The sequence below is a fragment of the Sus scrofa genome, chromosome X (assembly GCF_000003025.6).
Source record: "Sus scrofa isolate TJ Tabasco breed Duroc chromosome X, Sscrofa11.1, whole genome shotgun sequence".
NCBI lineage: Eukaryota > Metazoa > Chordata > Mammalia > Artiodactyla > Suidae > Sus > Sus scrofa.
Window position 1 is genome coordinate 64,368,919 of NC_010461.5, and position 24,016 is coordinate 64,392,934.

At 37.5% G+C, this 24,016-nt stretch overlaps 1 protein-coding gene across 1 annotated transcript in view; it reads right to left on the reverse strand.

Annotated features, from left to right (window-relative positions):
• The window catches only part of BRWD3 (bromodomain and WD repeat domain containing 3), a 164,250-nt gene that overhangs the window by 129,279 nt on the left and 10,955 nt on the right, over window positions 1-24,016 (reverse strand). The window contains exons 5-6 of the mRNA XM_021080763.1: window positions 19,124-19,274; window positions 16,865-16,963 (exon numbers count right to left, since the gene is read on the reverse strand). Of these exons, the coding sequence (XP_020936422.1) occupies window positions 16,865-16,963; window positions 19,124-19,274 (250 nt within the window). The remainder of the gene's footprint in view (window positions 1-16,864; window positions 16,964-19,123; window positions 19,275-24,016) is intronic.

Sequence of the window (24,016 nt, forward strand, 5' to 3'; positions counted from 1 at the left end):
TCAAAGATGTGGAAACTGAAGCATAAGGGGGTTAAATAATTTCTCCAAGATCCCAAGCTTGTAAGCAGCAGAACCAGAATTCAAATTCAGGCAATCTGACATCAGAGGGTGATCTCTTAACCAATATTCTATAATAGCTTTTTTGAAAATATGAGAAAAAGTTATACAAATTATCATTTGCTTCAATATGTAAACTATGCTCCAATGACTACAAAAAGCTTTCATCCCAAACAACTTCTAGCCCAAACCAACACAGAATATGATTATATTTGCCAAATTATCCAACCCCCAAACTGTAAAAGGTGGGTTCAGCAAGGTCATGAGAAACAAGTTCAACACAAACAAATCAAATGCATTTCTATATACCAGCAATGAATATGCAGAAACTAATTAAAAACCAATACAACTGATACAGGTAGTGGATTAAGAAATAACCTACTACATATAAAATAAATAAGCTATAAGAATACATAATACAGCATAGAAAATATAGCCAATATTTATAATAACTATAAATGGAGTATAATCTTTAAAAATTGTGAATCACCATGTTGTGCACCTGAAACTTACATAATATTGTAGACCAGCTATACCTCAATAAAAAAATAAAGTATAAAAAAAACCATACACAATACCATTTATAATCACTCCAAAAATTAAATACTTGGTTATACACTTAACAAAACATGTACAACACCTGTATGCTGTAATTATAAAATGCTTATGAAAGAAATCAAAGGAGACCTAAATAGGTACATAGCAAACATATCAATTCTCCCAAACTGAAATTATAGGCTTAAAGCAATTCCTTTCAAAAGGCTTTTATAGAGATTAAGAACCTTTGTTCTAAAACTTATATGAAATGGCAATGGCCCTAGAATGTTGAAAACAATTTCAATAAACAATAAAGTTGGAGGGATTACTCTTTCTAATGTTAAGGCTTACTATGCAGCTACAGTAATCAAAACAATTCAGTACTGGTGAAGAGATAAACATAGATCAACAGATCAGAATAGAGGACCAACACATAGAGCCACACAAATATTCTTAACTAATGTTTGAAAAAAGTGCAAATGAAATTCAATGAAGGAAGGATATCCTTTTAAACAAATGGTGCTAGAGAAACTAGACATTCATTGATAAAAAATAATGAACTTCCACTTAAACTTCAAACCTAAACTTCTCCCAGTTTACCACCCAGCACCTTTGCTTATGCTATTCCCTTAGCCTTAGGTATAACCTCCGCCATTTCAGTCAGTCAATATCCTTCTTCTCCTTAGGAATAGCCTAAAACCACATACATTTTCATGAAATCCATCTCAATCATTTCAGCCCAAAGCGAACCCTTCTGCTTCACTTTTTCTTGGCCACGCCCACAGCATATGGACGTTCCTAGGCCAGGGATCAAACCCAAGCAACAGCAGCAACCCAAAGTGATGCAGTGACAATGCTGGATCCCTAACACACTGTTCTACAGGGGAACTCCTCCTGCTTCATTCTTAACATGGTCCTTGTATTAGTTATTTGTGTATATCTCTGATCTAAGTTATAAGCACTTCAAGGATATGGATTAATGACTAATGTGTCACATAATGACCTTTCACAGTCCCTTGGAAGCAAAAGACACTCAAGTATTTCTTTAGTTAATATGGTCTCGGAGTTCCTGTCATGGCTCAGCGTAAATGAATCTGACTAGGAACCATGAGGTTGTGGGTTCGATCCCTGGCCTCGATCAGTGGGTTAAGGATCTGGTGTTGCCATGAGCTGTGGTGTAGGTCACAGACACAGCTCGGATCCTGCGTTGCTGTGGCTATGGTGTAAGCCAACGGCTGCAGCTCCGATTTGACCCCTAGCCTGGGAACTTCTATGTGCCGTAGATGCGGCCCTAAAAAGCAAAAAAAAAAAAAAAAAAAAATTGTCCCACCTTTCCCGAAATAATTGGGCCCCAACTTTCCTTTCTAGTCTCATCTCCCGCCACAGACTCTAGGCTCTTATTATATCAAACAGGCAATTACGTTCTAAATAAAACCATTACTCATTTTTCAAGGGGCTTGATACAGTTGGACCTCAAAGTATTGAATAAAATTTCCACCATATTCTCTCATGTCTTATTCAAAACACATATAACAATGTGAAAACTATGATTCAAAACTAAATCAGAGGCTGGAAACTATTTGGAAAAGTGATAATAAATATGAGTATCATACATATCTCAGAGCACCTACTGTTTTTCACAAGAGGTTCTATTATGGCAACTAGGAAATACAGAATTTACTTTGCTGAGAATTTTGTGGAAAGGACACTGGATTTGGAGACAAAGAACAGTTCCTGACATTTAAGTTTAGATACTAAAAAAGCACCCCAGTACAGTTGCATGTGAGCTAGATAATCTTTAAATGATAGTAACTTGAATACCAGATCTTTATGAGTCATTATCACTATCAACATTATTATCTGGAGTTCCCGTCGTGGCGCAGTGGTTAACGAATCTGACTAGGAACCATGAGGTTGCGGGTTCGATCCCTGCCCTTGCTCAGTGGGTTAACGATCCGGCATTGCCGTGAGCTGTGGTGTAGGTTGGAGACGCGGCTCGGATCCCGCGTTGCTGTGGCTCTGGCATAGGCTGGTGGCTACAGCTCCGATTCAACCCCTAACCTGGGAACCTCCATATGCCGCGGGAGCGGCCCAAGAAATAGCAACAACAACAACAACAACAACAACAAAAATTATTATCAGCATCTGTGACTCACTATTATAATTACAAATTACATTTGCATAACATTTTAAATCTTATAAAGTAATTCCACAGACATCTCATTTGAGTTTATAGTAATCTTGATCTGAAGGCAAGCATTTCCTTCAATTTGTGAATGAGGCAATTAAAACCCAAAGAAACCAAGTGTCTTTCCTAACATCACACAGCCAGTAGATGGCAGAGCCTTGGTTCAATTCTTAGTTCTCGGCATCCTAGCTCAATAGCCTTCCTTTCTTTCAATGCTGTCTATTTAAGGAAAATACAATCTGCCATGAGCCTGAAAAAGGAAATAACTTTAATGTCAAAAATTCTACATCATATTCCTCAATCTTTCCTCTACCCACAAAAGACAGAACAAAATCAGCAGGGATTCTTGTATCTACTAAATTGAGTTTTACTGGAAAGTTCACCAAGATTCAAAGAGTATTCTGAGATGGCCACATCAGAGTTGTTAGACCACACATCTACCCCATTCATTCTCTATATATAGTGAAGGAAAACTTATTTGCTTTAAAATTATTTTACACTGGTATGGAACTTTAAACTGGTATTAGAAAAGTATTTATAGGCTAAAACAAAAGGTTTTCAATTCAACAGACTAGAAAAGCCCTTAAATGCAATTATTAACAAATTGTTATATATTGATCACATGTTTTAAAGACTTGTAAGAACATATGTTGAGAGAATCAAAACCTATCCAGGAGTGAAAGAGTAAATATCAGCCAAGACAGAAAAAGAAAGAAGCAGCCCTACAATTAATCAGGCTGGGAGGACAGCCACAGATAAAGCCAGCTACAAAGTTAATAGGAAACACTGTTCTTCCCAAGGTCAGGCAGCAATTGTAAAATATCACAATAACCCCTTCTTTGGGTGATGACTGCATTCTCACCAATGATGCCCCCATCCTCACTTTGCTATTTTCATTTATTACTGGAGATACACAATTCTTAAACCGGGACCCCGCTTCATGACAGCACCCAACTTATAGTTGATCCCCACTTCTCTCAATTTGCTTCAGAAGCAGCCACCAATCCAGGAATAATCCTGGCTTCCTTCAGACCCTCCTCAAAATTCTTCAGTGGTAAGCCAAAACTTACAAAAGACACTTCCCTCCTCCCTCTTATCCAGAGGCCTTCCACAGTTCTCAGGAGTATACTCTCCACTATGAATCAATAAATCTGATTTTGTTAGACTATAGGCTTATTCCCAATGGTCTCTGATGAGGTTTTTTTTTTTTTTTTTCCTCTTTTTAGGGCTACACCCATGGCATAAGGAAGTTCCCAGGTTAGGAGCTGAATTGGAGTTACAGCTGCCAGCCTACACCATAGCCACAGCAACACATATCGAGCTGTGACTGGGACCTACACTGCAGCTTACAGCAACACTGGATCCTTAACCCACTGAGTGAGGCCAAGGATTGAACCCATATCCCCATGGATACTGATTGGGTTCACTTCCGCTGAGCAGCAATGGGGATTCCCTGATGAGGTTTTAACAAGGCAAGTTTTTTTGAAAAACCCTATACATTCAGCAGTTAACTACAGACAAAAGCACCCCCCCAAAAAAAGCAAAACAAAAAAATCAAAAAACACCTGTCCCTAATCCAGAAAATCACTAATGAGAAACTTTCACCGCCAATAAAGATGAATTTACTGAATTCTACTGCTTATATCACAAGAAATATCTAATCAGTGATGCTAAGAGATAATACTACTTAACCAAAGTCAGGTAACTACCCACTGGGAAAAAGAGTATATTAACTACTTGACATCAAGCTCCATATGAAAAACAGAAATGTACAAATTGGTGTTATTATTTTGTTTTCAAATTTTTGTATTATACTTGATTTACAATGTTCTGTCAATTTCTGCTGTACAGCAAAGTGACCTAGTCAATCATACATAGATATACATTCTTTTTCTATTATTTTCCATGATGTTCTATCAAAAGTGATTGGATGTAGTCCCCTCGTTGCTTATCCATACTAAATATAATAGTTTGCATCTACTAACCAACCTCAAATGCCCAGTCAATCCCACTCTCCCCCTCCTCCCCCTTGGCAACCACAAGTCTGTTCTCCATGTCTGTGGGTCTGTTTCTGTTCTGTAGATAGGTTCATTTGTGCCACATTTTAGATTCCACATATAAGTGATATCATGTGGTATTTGTCTTTCTCTTTCTTAATTACTTTACTTAGTATGAGAACCTCTAGTTCCATCCATGTTGCTGCAAAAGGCATTATCCCATTCGTTTTTATGGATGAGTAGTATTCAATTGTGTATATATACCACATTTTCTGTCCCCTATACAAACTGTTCTTGAAATCCTTGCATAATTTGCTAACTTTTCATTTTTAAACTTTAATATAGATTATATAAAAATAGATTATTTCTAATTCTTCTGCAACTGGCATTAAAAGATAAACGGAATTGTTCTAAATATGGGTCAAGCTAACTTCATATCCATAGAAGCCATGAACAACCTAGAGAGTTTATAGGTGCCTCTTGACCAATAACACTTTGCAAATAGTGCGTCTAGTTATTTTAAAGAATAATCTCAACTTAATTTTGCTAGGCCAGCCTCGTGAGCGGAATGTCCTTACAAAGGACATTACTATCACAAGCATGTTCTAATATGATACCTATAGTATCACAAAGAAATGCTTTAAAATCCACTAAAACAACTTCATAACAATGAAGTTTTGACCTTCAAAGAAACAGTAACTACACATCTACTTCAAAGATAAACCTCAGGAATGTGGGGGTAAGTTAGAGGATGAGCAGGAAAAGGGGTGCTTTCAGCAAAAGCCTTTTAAGACAATCAAAAACACTATCAGGCTCAACCAATAACTGCTAACCAAATAAAAGCCTCAAACCTTTATACACACAAGGCAGAAAGGACTATTGTTCAAAGATCAGGCTTCTTACACCATGCGCATCATCATCAATATTGTCTTCAAAAACAATTGTCTTGGAGTTCTCTTACATCACAGCAGGTTAAGGACACAGAGTTGTCACTGCAGCGGCCCAGGTTGCTGTTGTGGCATAGGTTCGATCCCTAGCCTGAGAACTTCCACATGCTGTAGGTATGGCCAAAAAAGAGGTTTTTTAAGAAACAAGCTGTATTCAGAGGATAAAATATTCTTGGATTAGTCTTTTCTCTTTTACAAAAAAATCACTTGATCAACATTTGTAATTTTATTTTCTTAATTTTAATTAGAAAATAAAATAGCATAAATATACAACCTTCTAATTGGTTAAAATGCAGCTGAACATATCAATCAAGAAAGGACAATAACAGACCAAGAAAAAATTCTTGTCAAGAATACTGCAAAGTGACTTATGAAATTCAGTGTCAACTATAGTATTTTCTGTGTGAAGCTTGGTTTAGCCTTTAAAAAAAAAGGTCTAACAACAAATTAATATAAAATCTTAAAAGAAGCCAAGAAAAAGAGCAAAAATCAATTTTAATAAAACCTGAAAACTGTAGTTAAAGCAAAACAGAATTATTTATTTCATGGATTTGATGCTACTATGAAACTTTAACCACAGAGAGGGACAGCTTTACAATCTTTAAGGCTGATGCCATTCCCACTGCTTAATACCTATCCACAGGGCAATTTACACAAAACTAGTAAGTCCTACAGGCTATTAATATTCATGGTCATTGAATGTCTTATTGCTAGGATAATATTAAGCTATGGCAAAGAAATAATATTTCTAATTTCATTCAGCCTTTCTCCTGCAAAGTTCACCTATAATTTGAGAATACCTAAAATATTTATTTTACTATCTTCTAAATCACTTAACTTGATTTGGTTATTATACATAGATGTTTTAAACTGCCTTTTCCTCCAACTAAATAAATCTGGAACTGTTTTACAACTTGCCTTTGTGAATGATAAATATAAAGTTCTATTTCAATAAGGTGCTGAGTAAAATGTATAGAACAAATACTAAAAGATCCTTTTTGAACACTTTGATGTATGTTGAAAGAAAAAGCTGAAGAAATGACAAAGGATAATGAGGAAACGAAAAAATGTTCATAATAGGATTAAATGAATTTTTTTCATTATATTTTACATGATAATACCAAGACTCATATAATAAAATCTGTTCTCTAAAATTCTAGAATTATTTATCCTAATATTAATACAATATTGATTCCAGAAACAGATACAAGGAGCTACAAACTCAGTTGAGCTGTAAACAACATATAAATGCCTTTAAAAGGGATGCTTCCATTTCCATGTGACAGCAATTATAGCACTTCCATTTATTTAACATTTAGTGAGCACTCACAATGTAGCATACAAAAGACTGAGTTTATATTCTAGTTCTAATTACTTGCAGGTATGACAAGAATCCCTTGCTCCTCTCCAGACACAAAAAAGTAATAACTTTAGAAGCAACTTGCTTTATGTACAATTATTGAGTACAAAAAGGAGGAAGGTGAAGTGGAGGGAGCAGGCAAAATGCGAGGCCTGGCAAAAGTGTGATCCATGGACGAGAGATGAGAACTACATAAAATTAGAGAGGGAGGATGACAAATATTCCTGGCAGAAGCCCAGTCACCTCAGCCAAATACAGTTCCAATTAGACTACTTTCTTACAATTTATATTTACATATTAACAAGAGGCAGATTTCTCACTTCCATGTGAATTCTGGCTGTATGACACATACAATTCCAATTGTATGTGTGACACATACAATTCCAATAAGTTAAGAGCCAATCAATACTGAATGGAAGTTTATGGCAACATATAAATATTAATTTGGCTACAGAGTTAATGCAAGCCTCCTGACCTATATAAGGTGTAAATTACAGGTCTACTAGGTAAATTACAGGACACAAGCTATACGTCAACTGTACTAAAGATAAAAGAGGGGGAAAAGGTTTAGAGAGTTTTATCTCATTATGCCCTTGACTCAGCTTAGAAATAAAAGCATGTGCATTTGTTCCTTGGGTATAATGTTAAGTCTCAAACTAAAATGAATAAGCCATCCTGCTGCCATTTCAATGGATAATTTTACAAAAATTGTTAAAATGTGATAATTAGGACAATATCTAAAACTATTACCATAATGGATAATAACTATAACACTAGTTCTTCCAAATAATAGATTTCGAACAGACATGAAACAGGCTTTTTTAATTTTTTTTTTTTTTTTTTGTCTTTTTGCCATTTCTTGGGCCACTCCTATGGCATATGGAGGTTTCCAGGCTAGGTGTCTAATCAGAGCTGTAGCCGCTGGCCTATGCCAGAGCTGCAGCAACACAGGATCCAAGCCATGTCTGCAACCTACACCACAGCTCACGGCAATGCCGGATCCTTAACCCACTGAGTGAGGCCAGGGATCGAACCCGCAACCTCATGGTTCCTAGTCAGATTCGTTAACCACTAAGCCACGACAGGAACTCCAAAACAGGCTTTTTAGAAACTAGCTCATAGCAGAGTTAATGATTGTGAAAAATTTTATTTTCAAATTTTAGGGTGACCACTACAAAGTTTTCAAAAAACTGCTAATTTTTATTCTTTTCTTTTCTTTTCTTTTTTGCTTTTTAGGGCCGCACCTGCCGCATATGGAGGTTCCCAGGCTAGAGGTCGAATCAGAGCTGTAGCTGCCAGCTTACACCACAGCCACAGCAACACAGGATCTGAGCCAAGTCTGTGAACTACGCCACAGCTCACAGCAAGGCCAAATCCTTAACCCACTGAGCAAGGCCAGGGATCGAACCTGTGTCCTCAAGGATGCTAGTCAGATTGGTTAGCTGCTGAGCCACAAAGGGAACTCCAACAACTACTAATTTTTAAAGGAATGAAGAAATAACAATGTGTAGTGTTTATAGTGAAGATTTCAAATAATACTACAAATACTAATTACATATGCTTTAGGATTTCTTTGAGTGGTATTAGGTATTAATACTGATTTGAACAGTTTTCCTGTGGGTCAGTGGGCTAAAGATCCAACATCATCACTGCTGCAGCTCAAGTAGCTGCTATGGTGGGGTTCAATACCTGACCCAAGAACTTCCGCATGCTGCTGCGAGTGTAGCCAAAAAAAAAAAAAAAAAAAAAACTGATTTGAACATAAATAGACTCATAGACATAAAAAACAAACTTATGTTTAACAAAGGGGATAGCAAGAGTGTAAGGGATGAATTAGGCGTTTGAGATTAACATATCCGTACTACAATTTATAAAATAGATAAATAACAAGAACCTACTATATAGCACAGGGAACTATATTCAGTATCTTGGAATAACCTATAACAGAAAAGAATCTGAAAAAGAAAAATATGTGTGTTTGTGTGTATAAGTGAATCACTCTGCTATACACCTGAAACTAACACAACTTTGTAAATTATACTTCAAAAAGAAATGGTTAAAAAAATGACAAGGACTTAATATGAAAAAAAAACATATACTGTTTGAATTTACTTCAATTTTCTTCCTCTGATTTGATTTGGCACAATGCAAAATCAACTTGATTAGTCAAGCATACAGCTAATGAAGTGGCATGACTCAAGCTTAGACCTATAATAATGTAAATACAGGCTTCTGCTTTCTAGGAATTTGGAGATTCACTCTTGGTAAAGTACACGTATATTTAAAGTAATACCATTGTCTGGAGAATGGAATCTGGGAATTAACTCCCTCCCCTCTATTTCATATTAATTAACTGTACAAAAGATGGAAATACTGAATAAACAATCCAATACAGTGGAGAGTCCAGATAAGGTAAGAATTTGGTTTTGGCAAAAGACAATTATAAAACTTTCTTTGGGAGTTCCCATTGCGGCACAGTGAAAACAAATCCGACTAGGAACCATGAGGTTGCGGGTTCAATCCCTGGCCTCGCTCAGTGGGTTAAGGATCTGGTTTTGTGTGAGCTATGGTGTGGGTCACAGATGCAGCTCAGATCTGTATGCAGCAACTACAGTTCCGATTCAGCCCCTAGCCTGAGAATCTCCATATGCTGTGGGTGCAGCCCTAAAAGGCAAAAAATAAATAAATAAATAAAATATAATAAATAAAACAAAACTTTCTTTGGAAACAAGTGCCACAATGTGATCTTTGAAGTGAGTTATTAAAATCATAATAGGAAAAGCTAAAGGTGGTTTCCAAGTACAAAAATTGGAAATACTCCAGGTTAAGTATGTAAAGTGAATGACTAGTCAATATATTATTACCAAATTATGAACCAGAGGGTTGCTTACTGGTTTCCACACTGGCCTAGATCTGTACTGTTCCTTAAGCATGTGGTTACTGAATGTCAATTTACTTAAAATTCCATAAAATTAAAAATTTAGACCTCAAGATACAATAGCCACATGTGACTAGCAGCTACTGTTTTGGATATCACAGGACAGAGCATCTCCATCATCACTGAAAGTTCTATTGGGTAGCACTATTCTACATAAAATATCAGTTAAAACAAGTGCTTAGAGGAGTTCCCCTTGTGGTGCAGCAGAAACTAATCTGAATAGGAACCATGAGGTTGTGGGTTCGATCCCTGGCCTTGCTTAGTGGGTTAAGGATCCATCGCTGCTGTGAGCTGTGGCATAGGTTGAAGACGCAGCTTGGATCTGGTGTTGCTGTGGCTCTGGTGTAGGCTGGCAGCTGTAGCTCCGATCAGACCCCTAGCCTGGGAACCTCCATATACCGCTGGTGCGGCCCTAAAAAAAAAGGACAAAGGGAGTTCCTGTTGTGGCGCAGTGGTTAACGAATCCAACTAGGAACCATGAGGTTGCAGGTTCGGTCCCTGGCCTTGCTCAGTGGGTTAACGATCCGGCATTGCCATGAGCTGTCGTGCAGGTTGCAGACACGGCTCGGATCCTGCGTTGCTGTGTCTCTGGTGTAGGCTGGCAGCTGCAGCTGCAATTAGACCTCTAGCCTGGGAACCTCCATATGACACAGGAGCGGCCCAATAAAAGGCAAAAAGACAAAACAAAACAAAACAAAACAAAAAGGACGAAAAAGACAAAAAAATAAAAATAAATAAATAAATAAATAAAATGAGTGCCAAGAAATAACTGGTACACATCCAACTATACTGAATAAAATTTTAAACGTGGGACATATCTATGATAAAAAATTCTACACAAAGTAGGAATAGAAGGGAATATCCTCAACCTGAAGATAAAGGGCATCTATAATTATACATAATGGTGAAAGATTGCCTGCTTTCCCTCTGTGATCAGGAACAAAGCAAGGACGTCCAGTCTCAACACTTCAATTCACAATTGTACTTGAGGTACTAGCAGTTCAATGCAAAAAAAGCACTATAAGGGAGACAAGATTAGAAAGGAAAAGTGAAACTATCTTTATTTGCAGACAACATGATCATCTATGTAGAGAATCCCAAAGAATTTCAAAAAAAAGGATATTATATCTAATTAGTAAACTGTGAATCTATCAATGTCAATATATTTTTTAAAAGACTTTCTATTTACTAGCAACAACTAGAAACTGAAATTTTATATTAGTTTTGTTTTTATGGCCACACCCACAGCATATGGAAGTTCTCAGGCTAGGGGGTCGAGTTGGGCCTATGCCATAGCCAAGGCAACAGCAGATCTAAATGGTATGTGCGACATATGCCACAGCTTGTGGCAATGCCAGATCCTTAACCCAATGAGTGAGGCCAGGGATTGAATCAATGTCAGGTCCTTAACCTGCTGGGCCACAACGGGAACTCCTGGAAACTGAAATTTTAAAATATACAATTTAGGTGTTCGCTGGTAGCACAGTAGTAAAGGATTCAGTGTTATCACTGCTGTGGCTTGGGTTTGGTCCCTGGACCAGGAACTGCATGCCACAGGCATGGTATAAAAAAAAGATAAAAAATAAAATATTATATAAATAAAAATATACAATTTAGGAATTCCCACTGTGGCACAGTGGGTTAAGAAACCAACTACAGTGGCAGAAGTCGTAGCTACAGTTTGGATTCATTTCCTGACCTGGGAACTTCCATATGTCATGAGTGTGACCATAAAATATATATATACAATTTAAAATAGCATCAAAAAAAAAAAAAAAAAGAGTTCCCATGGTGGCGCAGTGGTTAACGAATCTGACTAGGAACCATGAGGTTGCGGGTTCGGTCCCTGCCCTTGCTCAGTGGGTTAACGATCCGGCGTTGCCGTGAGCTGTCGTGTAGGTTGCAGACGCGGCTCAGATCCCGCGTTGCTGTGGCTCTGGCGTAGGCTGGTGGCTACAGCTCCGATTCGACCCCTAGCCTGGGAACCTCCATATGCCGCGGGAGTGGCCCAAGAAATAGCAAAAAAAAAAAAAAAAAAAAAGAGAGAGAGAGAGAGTTCCTGTTGTGGCACAGCAGAAACGAATCAGACTAGGAACCATGAGGTTGCGGGTTCGATCCCTGGCTTCACTCAGTGGGTTAAGGATCCGGTGTTGCCATGAGCTGTGGTGTAGGTCACAGACGCAGCTCAGATCCTGCATTGCTTTGGCTCTCGTGTGGGCCGGCAGCTGTAGCTCTGATGAGACCCCTAGCCTGGGAATTTCCATATGCTATGGGTGCAGCCCTAAAAAGCCAAAAAAATAAAATAAAATAAAACAGCATCAAAAACCAATGAAATCGTTAGGGAAAAATTTCACAAAACATTACTGTGAGATATTTTAAAACACCTAAATAAATGAATGGAGAATTATACTATGTTCCTGGATTGGAAGGCTCAATATTGTTCAGATATTAATTTTTCCCAAATTTATCTACAGATTCAATGTAATTCCAAGAAAAATCCCAGTCACTTTTTTATAGAAATTGAGAAACTAATTCTAAAATTATTAATTGCTGGTAGGAATAAAAAATGGGATAGCCACTTTTGAAATAATTTGACAGTGTCTTAAAGTTAAACCTGCATTTACCATATGATCCAACAATCGACTACTTAGATATTTACTCAGAAGAAATGAAAATAGATGTTCATGCAACAACCTGTACAAAAATATTTCTAGGCATTTATTTATTTATTTATTTATTTATTTATTTATTTTGGTCTGTTGTCTTTTTAGGGCAGCACCCACGGCATTTCACTAATAAATGAATTGATACACATGAATCAAAAAAAAATTAGGTCTAAGTGAAATCAGACAGACACAAAAGGCTACATACTGTATGATTTCACCGGATGAAACTAAATAGGGCAAATGACAAATAAATTAGTAGTTTCCAGGGATTGAAGAAGAGGGGATTTACTACAATGAGACGACATGAAAGAAATGTAAAGGGTGATAAGATGATCAATATTTTTATTGTGCTAGTGGTTATATACAATGTATACATTTGTCAAAACTCACTGAACTGCACACTTAAAAAGGGAGAACTTTTATGTGACTTATATTTGACTTAAAGAATAAAAGTAATGTGGCTAATACTTTATCTTTTCAAGTTCTCTGAGTGTACATCTGTTATACCAAGAAAATATTGATAACATCTGACCACGAAATGGTGTAGAAATAGACTGTAATATTCTGTGATAATCTGTATGGGAAAATAATCTGAAAAAGAATGTATGTACATGTATAACTGAATCACTTTGTTGTACAGCAGAGTTATCACAACATTGTAAATTAACTATACTCCAATAAAACTTTAAAATATGAAAAAAAAAAAAAGAAAAAGAAATAGACTGGAAGGCAAGCAGTATAACATATGCCAGTCACATACTTCTTTGGATTTTAGGTTTTTCTGCTGTAAAAATGGGTTTACAATCCAGTTTCCCAAATCTGTTCCAGAAACTTTTAGAATGTTATGGGTATTCACTGTCAAATTACTTAGATAATGCTCCCAATAAGGCATTTCACAATGCATTTTACCCGATGAAAGGAGTCCTACATTCCTACATGACTCTGAGCAGTCCTACATGCATTCGTTTTTGTCTTTTTCTTTTTTTTTTGTCTTTTTGTCCTTATAGGGTTGCACACCCGAAGCATATGGAGGTTCCCAGGCTAGGGGTCTAATCGGAGCTGTAGCTGCCGGCCTATGCCACAGCCACAGCAATGCCAGATCCGAGCCGCATCTGCAACTAATACCACAGCTCCCGGCAACACCGGATCTTTAATCCACTGAGAGAGGCCAGGGAATGAACCCAACCTCATGGTTCCTAATCAGATTCATTTCCACTGCACCATGACAGGAACTCCCATTCATTTTTTTCTTTTTTTTTTTTCTTTTTTTTTTTTTTGCCATTTCTTGGGCCACTCCCGTGGCATATGGAGGTTCCCAGGCTAGGGGTCCAATTGGAGCTGCAGCTGCCGGCCTACACCAGAGCCACCAGAACGCCGGATCCGAGCCACGTCTGCAACCTATACCACAGCTCACGGCAACGCCAGATCCTTAACCCACTGAGCAAGGCCAGGGATTGAACCCGCAACCTCATGGTTCCCAGTCGGATTCGTTAACCACTGAGCCATGATGGGAACTTCTACATTTTTTTTTAACACTATTTCCCACATTTACTTGACCAAGGAACTCTTTTACCAAGTATTCCTAAGGTTCTTCCTCTTTTTTGTTTCTTCTTTTTAGGGCCACACCTGCGGCATATGGAAGTTCCCAGGCTAGGGGTCAAACTGGAGCTTCAACTGCTGGCCTACACCACAGCCACAGCAACAACAGATTCCAGTCTTATCTGCGACCTGTGCTGCATTTTGCGGAAATGCAGGATCCTTAAGCCACTGAGCAAGGCAAGGATTCAAACCCATATCCTCACAGACACTATGTGGGGTTCTTAACTTGCTGAGCCACAATGGGAACTCTTTAAAGTTCTTCCTAGTGCTAAAATTTTCAAATTTTTACTTTCATGATTAAGTTTTATTTACACTAGAAAACTATAAAACTGATTGAATTTAAAGCCTGTACTCCACAATGAGAAAAGTGCCTCAAATAATTTTAAAAAGATTTTCTATTCATTTTGTTTTCTTTCCTAGTCAACTCTCCTGAGTTTTTATCAGGTTCTGAATTCTAAATATTTTGAAATTAAGTATCTTTACTAGAATACATTACATGAAAATACATCATGATTGAATTATCTCTATTCTAATAGATCTTCCCCAAATAACATGGCAAATTTAAGAACATAAAAGCATCAATGCCAGGGACACTAAAATTCTAAGCAACTACTGTTACGAATAACAGTGATTAAATCAGAATGTAAAGCGTGCACTGGACAAAACCAACAGAAGTTTGAATGTATATGTATACATAGTAATAAGAACTTTTTAAATGAAAAAGAAAGAATCAAGAAATATTAAAAACCAAATACTCTAAAGGCTGCTCCTCAGCACTTCACATGTGACCACTGAAGGAAGTATCAAGCATTACAAACAATGTTGACAGTATGGCTTAAACTATTACATCACTTGAGCATAAATAAATGCATGAATAATAAAAGCTATCTCAATTCAATAAATTAATTTTGACTACGGCTTAAGGGAAAAGTAAACACTGGAAAATTCTAGATGGTAAGCAAACTACCCCTGAAAATTAAAAAAAAAGTTAAAAATACCTGGTCACAACTCAGTAGTCTACTTTTTCCAGTAATAACCAGCTTATAGAAGAACACTGTTAACAAAAAGAATCTAATTTGTCTTAATAATGCTTATGCACAACTTAGAATAGATTTACAAGGAGATCCTGCTGAATAGCATTGAGAACTATGTCTAGATACTCATGTTGCAACAGAACAAAGGGTGGGGGAAAAAATGTAATTGTAATGTATACATGTAAGGATAACCTGACTCCCTTGCTGTACAGTGGGAAAATAAAAAAAAATAATAATAATAATAATGCTTATGAATCTTTATCAATGACTTCACCTAAATATCTTTTTAAATTATTTCTAGTCTAAATTTATTAACTTCTTTGGGTAAATAAGTTCTGTAATCTAATCATATAAAATAGTATTCATTAAAAAATTCATATTTTTCTTGTTTTCCTTTTTTTGTCCAGCACCAAAAATATTTGTATTTTTCTACTTGAATTTAAGGCATAGTCTCTAGGCACTAAGCACTACATAAAATCTGACTTTTCAGAAGAGTGAGAAAATAGGAAAACAGTAGCAGTTACTCATCTAGCTGTTTGGTTCTATACATTCTTTGTAAGAATTAACTTTAGTATAAATGGTTCTGTTAGCTAGATCTCCTCAGGAATCACTACTGGTGATTCATAATGGTCTGATCAGAGATATCCCAGGAGTTCCCGTGGCTCAGTGGTTAACAAATCCAACTAGGAACCATGAGGTTGCAGGTTTGATCCCTGGCCTTGCTCAGGGGGTTAAGGATCTGGCATTGCCGTAAGCTGTGGTGTAGGTTGCAGACACGGCTCGGATCCTGAATTGCTGTGGCTCTAGAGTAGGCTGGTGGCTACAGCTCCAATGAGGCCCCTAGCCTGGGAATCCCCATATGCCACGGGAGCGGCCTAGAAAAGGCAAAAAGACAAAAAAAGAAAAAGAGATATCCCAAGAATAATATGAATGGGACATGTGAATTTCAGCATACTCTAAGTGGGAAATGTGATTTGTTTTAAGAAAGATATATAAAATTTATTACATCATTATAAGTTTGGCAAGCAGCTATAAGCAAAATGTACTTTTGTTTCCTTCTGAAATCTATCTTTACATAGTTTCCTGTAAAATCTTTGAGCTCAGCATAGAAGTATGTTAATAGACATCCATATGGTTAAAAACACCTGAAGCATATAAAAAAGGAAATGCTTCTGCTAAGAAGAAAAAAGAAGGGAGGAAAGAAAAAAGGAAGGAAGGGAAGGAGGGAGGAAGGGAGGGAGGAAAGAAGGAAGAAGGGGAGGGAGGGAGGCTAGGAGAGGGAGGGGAGGAGGAGAGAGAAGAAGAGAGGAGAGAAGAAAGAAAAAAATTAATTATTTTAAAAGAAAAGGTCACTATTTACAAAACCATGATTATATTTGCTTTAAGTAAAAATGCTTTAAAACTAACCATGAAACTCCTCAAGAATGTAAGCAGTTGGTTTACACTTAAATTTAATTCTGGTACCTATTTTTGACTTTATAAATGAGTTCAGGAAGGAACAAATCAAAAATATGTTTATAACTCACACGGACATTACTCACCCACATTTGGAGGTTTCACATAATTTACAGGTAGTTCTGGAGGTCTGCCTCTATGTAGAGCTGCAAAAGCAGATCCATTCCATAGTGTACTCTTACAGTCTATACAAAAAGATTCAAAAGTTAATCAAGGCAGAGGAAAGTATTTTTTCAACTGTACTTGAGAGGCAAATGTTGGTTTTCTATTTCATTTGTCAAAATACATTTTAAACTATTAAAACTATAATAAAAACATGCATATGTTTAAATGTTATAATCTATATTATAGACAGGTAAACACTAACAACTTAATCTTATCATCAGAATATTTTATTTCTGTGCTGATCTAGAACTAAAGTTTTTATTATACATATATTTGAATCTTACACAAATATGTCATGGATTAATACAGTTTTACCATTACATTGGTCCCCTTCTTGATCTTTAGGCTTATGCATGTCTGCTTATATAAAACTGTATAAGCAAAGAAATGAATATAGCAAATTATGCCAGGTAAACTTCAGAAACATTTATACTCTGTGCATGCTCATGTTATGGTGTGCCTGCCAGCTGTGCCACAACAGGAAACAACAATATCAGATGATAATTGAGTATATATATAGTTTTGTTTTTTTTGTCTAAATGTTTATGTTAAAAAATACAAGCAAATATGAAATATTCCTAAAAATTCAACTTTGAAACAAAAATATTCTAATATTTTCTTGAAAGCTTTCAAATTAACTGAACTGAAGGATTTCCCCAAATTATAAAATATTTAAGAACTGTTTCTGCTGTATAGCACAGGGAACTCTATCTAGTCACTTGTGATGGAACATGACGGAAGATAATGTGAAAAAAACAATGTATATGACTGGATCACTTTGCTGTACAGAAGAAATTGGGAGAAGACTGTAAATCAACCACAATAAAAAAAAAACTGGTATCATTTATGTAAATATTTCTATGTGAATTAGGATTTTTTTCTTAATGGCCACACCTACAGCATATGGAAGTTCCCAGGCCAGGGACTGAATCTAAGCCACTGCAACCTACACTACAGCTGTGGCAGCACTGGATTCTTTAACCCATGGCGCCTGGCCGGGGATCAAACCTGCGCCTCTGCAGCAAACCAAGCCGCTGCAGTCAGATTCTTAAACCACTGTGCCATAGCAGGAACTCCCATGAATTAGAATTTTAAAAACATTATGCTATGGGAGTTCCCGTCGTGGTGCAGCAGAAACAAATCCAACTAGAAGCCATAAGGTTGCAGGTTCGATCCCTGGCCTCGCTTAGGGGGTTAATGATCCGACATTGCCATGAGCTGTGGTGTAGGTCGCAGATGAGGCTCAGATCTGTCATTGCTGTGGCTGTGGCTGTGGTGTAGGCCAGCAGCTGCAGCTCTGATTGGACTCCTAGCTGAGGAACTTCCAGATGCAGCAGGTGAAGCCCTAAAAATACAAACAAACAAAAAACATGGAAATAAACTGCTTGCCAGACCTAAAATATTTAATTCATTGAGGCATTTAATGCATAATTTTACATTTTTACATTTAGAAAAGTCTCTACATGATTTACATATTGGGGTTCCATGTAAAACTTTGAGGCTAATCTGTAAGACTGAAAAATAGTGGAGTAGAAAAACAACACTAAATGGATTGATATTTTTATCTTCAATTATAAACATCTTTATGTATCATATATTTCACTTACCTGTTACTAAACATGCAATGTGATTAGGATGATCTTAAGACTCACAAAGATTAAGAACATCAAAGTGTAATGAAAGAATAAAACATTTATACTGTACTAATAAAAGCAGAGATCTTTTGAGATCTCTATTCCAAAGGATTACAGAGATTTTACATCCTTTTTTTCTTTTTTGGCCACCTCCCAACATATGGAGTTCCCAGGCCAGGGATCAGATCCAAGCTGCAGTTGTAACCTAAGCCAGAGCTGCAGCAACACCAGATTATTTTAACCCACTGTGCCACACTGGGGATTAAACCTACATCCTGGCACTGCAGAAACGCTGCCAATCCCGTTGTGCCACAGTGAGAACTCTGAGAGTTTATATCCTTTACCGCTACAATATTGCCTCTTTTAAAGAAAAGGATTCCACTTAGGCCTCTAAAAATTTACTTGTGCACTAGGAAAATAAAAACAAGACTGGCAAAATAAGAAAAAGTAAAAGAAAATTAGTATTTAGAAAAGCATGGGAACATTTACTTAACAAAAAAATAGGCTGCTCTCTACTCTTTCCTCTGAAAACTATAAAAATCTTACCTTTGGCATCCCGTAACAGAGACTGCCGACCAACACCTAGTAAAGTCTGTACCCCAGGAACACTCTGAGGGATCTCCTTATCTAGTAAGGGACCAATCCGCTCACAAATTTTAAGGAGGTAGTCTGGAGGAATGTGTGCATTGGCTGCCACCTAAAAAGCATAAATAAAATATAGTAGAACAAATTTGGTTTAAAAACACTAATCTAGTCTATTATCATACTGTTCCATCATGGAAAAAAGCATAATTTTAAAATATGCAATAAGGAAAATAATTATTTTAAATACGTAATATTTCAACTAAATCTAAAAAAAAACAGCTACAAAAATTAAGCACATTTAAACAGATGATAACATGTAAATAACACCGTAGTTTAACTTTACGTGCCTTGATTAAATCATTTGCTTAGCTGTTAATCTTACACAATAAGCATTACAAAAACAGCAAAAAAATGAGTCTGCCTAAAAGCAAAGACATACGAAGATGATGAGTAAACTCCATTAGTACTTGATCAGTAGTGATAAACTGATCAAGAATCACAGAAACAAGATTCTGTATAAATGATAAGAATGTAAATAAAAGATAATACTGGCACCAAACTCTCACCGAGGTCCCTTTATGATTAACAGGACATATTTGCTTAATAAGAACTGTTTTTCCTAAAAAAAGTTAACTGGTTTTCAAAAGAGTATCAAATTAATGATTATTTCAAATATCACATCCTAAACAACTAAGCTATGTACTCAAAACTCATTGCAATATTAAATCATTTTTCTTTTGGCTGTGCCTGAAGCATGTGGATTGGATTCCTGGAACAGGGAATCAAACCAGCACCAAAGCAGTGAACCAAGCCGCTGCAGTGACAACACCAGATCCTTAACCTGCTGCACCTCAAGAGACCTCCTTAAATCATTTTTAAGGAGTTCCCATCATGGTGCAGTGGAAACGAATCCAACTAGGAACCATGAGGTTGCGGTTTGATCCCTGGCCTCATTCAGTGGGTTAAAGGATCCGGCATTGCCGTGAGCTGTGGTGTAGGTTGCAGACACGGCTCGGATCCCACGTTGCTGTGGCTTTGGCATAGGCCAGCAGCTGTAGCTCCGATTGGACCCCTGCCCTGGGAACCTCCACATGCTGCAAGTGCGGCCCTAAAAAGAAAAAAAAATTAAACTAGGCTTTTGATATCAGCCACTATTTTTTCACAAAGTAAATGTTATAAGGCTTTACACATGATGGTAGTTGACATCTTTAGTGGCATTTTCTCTTTTTTTTTAATCAATTTTCTTTTCTTCATTTCATTATCATCCCAAAAGTTATTCACTTATTACCAAAATCTAATTCCCCTAGAATTTGTGATATATAGCAATATATAACCCAGAAAATGGGAGTTCTCTAATATGAATTTTCTGAATTAACATCTTATAGAAAACCTGTCAAAATTAAATCTTTTTTTTCTTTTTGCTTTTTTTTAGGTCTGCACAAGAGGAGTATATAAGTTCCCAGGCTAGGGGTCCAATCAGAGCTACAGCTGCCAGCCTACACCAAAGCCACAGCAATGCCAGATCCGAGCTGCATCTGCAACCTACACTGCAGATCATAGCAATGCTGGATCCCGAACTCACTAAGCTAGGCCAGGGATAGAACCCGTGTCCTCATGGATCCTAGTCAGGGTCATTACCACTGAGCCACAAGGGAACTCCCAAAATTAAATCTTAAACTGAGCTCTTAGGTCCACTGGCTACTTCAGTTTACAAAAAAAATGATGTCTATGAGTTCCCTTTGTGGCTTAGTGGGTAATGAACCTCACAAGGATCCATGAGGATTTGGGTTTGATCCCTGGCCTCGCTCAGTGGGTTAAGCACCCAGCTTTGCCATGAGCTGTGGCATAGGTCACAGACACAGCTTGGTCCCATGTTGCTGTGGCTGTGGGGTAGGCCGGCAGCTGCAGCAGCTCTAATTTGACCCCTAGCCTGGGAACCTCCATATGCCACAGGTGTGGACCTAAAAAGCAAAAAAAAAAAAAAAAAAAGATGTCTAAACTTCAGCTAATAATATATATTGTTTATCAATTCCTCAGTAATCATTTAAAAATTCAGAATCATTAATTAAGCAACTAAAACAAGGCTCATGTACTCTCAAATTCCCCCCTTGAAGATTTATATTATAAACTATTAAAGGTCATAAGTTTGATTTTCACTCTATGCAATAGAAAATTTCTAGGCAGCCCATTCAAAAATCCATTCCTCTAAAATCAATAAAAATTTGATTATAAAACACTACTAGAGGAGTTCCCATTGTGGCACAGTGGAAACGAATCCAAGTAGGAACCATGAGGCTGCAGGTTCAACCCCTGGCCTCACTCAATGGGTTAAGGATCTAGCCTTGCCGTGAGCTGTGGTATAGGTCACAGATGCAGCTTGGATCTGGCATTGCTATGGCGCTGGCATAGGCCGGGGGCTGCAGCTCCAATTAGACCCTAGCCTGGGAACCTCCATTTGCCACAGGTGTGGCCCTAAAAAGGACAAAAGACAAAAAAAAACCCGAAAAACTACTAGAGTTCTCTAGTGGCCTAGTGGTTAAGCATTTGGCACTGTCACAGCTGCGGTTTGAATTCAATCCCAAGCCTAGGAACTTCCATATGCTGTGGGCACAGCCAAAAAAAAAAAAAAAAAAACAAAAACCAGTACTAGAAAAACATAGATTCTATCAATACATTAGTAATAACACTTTTGAGTCTGAAGGGGCTCTTCTCTTTTAAACAACATTAACAGGCGTCTAGACTATATCAGTACAATTCTTGCAATAATAGTTTCTTCTAAGTCAAACTTCAGGACTTATTAAGTGTTAATTAACATTTACTTCCACCCATCTGCTTTCAATAAAGCTGGATTTTTTTTTTTTTTTTTTTTTTGGCTAGGGGTCAAATCAGAGCTGCAGCTGCCAGCCACAGCCACAGCAATATGGGATCCTTAACACACAGAGCAAGGCCAGGGATCGAACCTGCATCCTCATGGATACTAGTCAGGTTCATTACCACTAAGACACATGGGAACTCCAAAGCTGGAAACGATGACCTTTTCAAGCATGAAAACCCTTACCTACCCTCAGTAATTACATTTCTAAGTTTGTAAAAATTCTGTATTAGAATTATATGTGAGGGAGTTCCCATTGTGGCACAGTGGTTAATGAATCCGATTACAAACCACGAGGTTTTGGGTTCAATCCCTGGCCTCGCTCAGTGGGTTAAGGATCTGGCGTTGCCATGAGCTGTGGTGTAGGTCGCAGACGTGGCTTGGATCTGGCATTGCTGTGGCTCTGGCATAGGCTGGCAGCTACAGCTCCGATTGGACCCCTAGCCTGGGAACATCCATATGCCGCAGGAGCGGCCCTAGAAAGGACAAAAAGACAAAAAAAAAAAAAAGAATTATATGTAAATAAAATGTAATATTAGAAGTATGTATTTAAAAAAAGTATGTATTAAAAATATTCTATTGGAGTTCCCGTCATGGTGCAGCGGAAACGAATATACTAGGAACCATGAGGTTGAGGGTTCAATCCCTGGCATCGCTCAGTGGGTTAAGGATCTGGCGTTGCGGTGAGCTGTGGTGTAGGTCACAGACGCAGCTCGGATCCCTCGTTACTGTGGCTGTGGCACAGGCCCAGCAGCTGAGGCTCCAATTAGACCCCTAGCCTGGGAACCTCCATATGCAGCGGGTGCCACCCTAGAAAAGAAAAAAGAAATTCTGTGAAATTCATGGCTTATTATAAGCCACTCTTTTCAATTAAAACTCAAAATATTTTAATTTCAGTTATTTAACCAAATTTCTCTTTCTGAAACATAAAGCCAATAAGTAACAGAATAAGCCCTTTGAGATCTAACGAAATCTCTAAAAACAAAGTTTAAAAGTATAGTTCAAACTTTTGTATTGTTCTATAAAACAGCTCCAAGGAGTTAAATTACAGAACCTTTGAACTGGAAGGATCCTTATATATAATCAACCTAATTCTTACAATAGGAAATACAGACCCAGAGAAGTAAAGCCCAGTGGTCACAATGAATGGACAGGAATCTGGGTCTCCCTGACCACTGTTATTTCTATCACTGTCCTATTAAGGTAGCTGACAAATGAAGGTAATTAACACAAAGACACGAGAAAAACCTATAAATTTGAATAAACTGAAAGAAATTACATGAATACTAGATTATAAACCATCTTCACAGGAAGCTTGGCTAACCTAAAGAGCAAATACAACTGAAATTACCATACTTTAGAATCATTACGAGAATACCAACTGAGAATACCAGAGAGCTCACTGAGATGATCCTACTCATCAAAATTAGTTAAAAGGAGGGAGATCCCATCGTGGAGCAGTGGTTAACGAATCCGACTAGGAACCATGAGGTTGTGGGTTCAATCCTTGGCCTCACTCAGTGGGTTAAGGATCCGGTGTTGCCATGAGCTGTGGTGCAGATCACAGACATGGCTCAGATCCTGTGTTGCTGTGGCTGTGGAATAGGCTGGCGGCTACAGCTCGGATTAGAACCATAGCCTGGGAATCTCCATATGCCATGGGTGTGGCCCTAAAAAACAAACAAACAAAAAAAAAAGAAGCACATACATAAAGTTAGTCACATGAATTTTTGATATTTAGGGACAGAAAACAGATTTTGAAAAATATAGCAAGGCTTTATATCAATATAGGCATAGTACAGAGATAACCATGGTACTGTGAAGTCTAAGAGCCTAGATAACTCAGGCTCTAAAATTTACTAGCTGTTACTCCTTCTGGCAGTGTGATACAGTAGAAGACTTAGATTTGAATTTTTCCAGTATCACTTGGTTCCCACTTACGTGACCTGCAGTTACTCAGTCTCTCTGAGCCCAAACTTCCT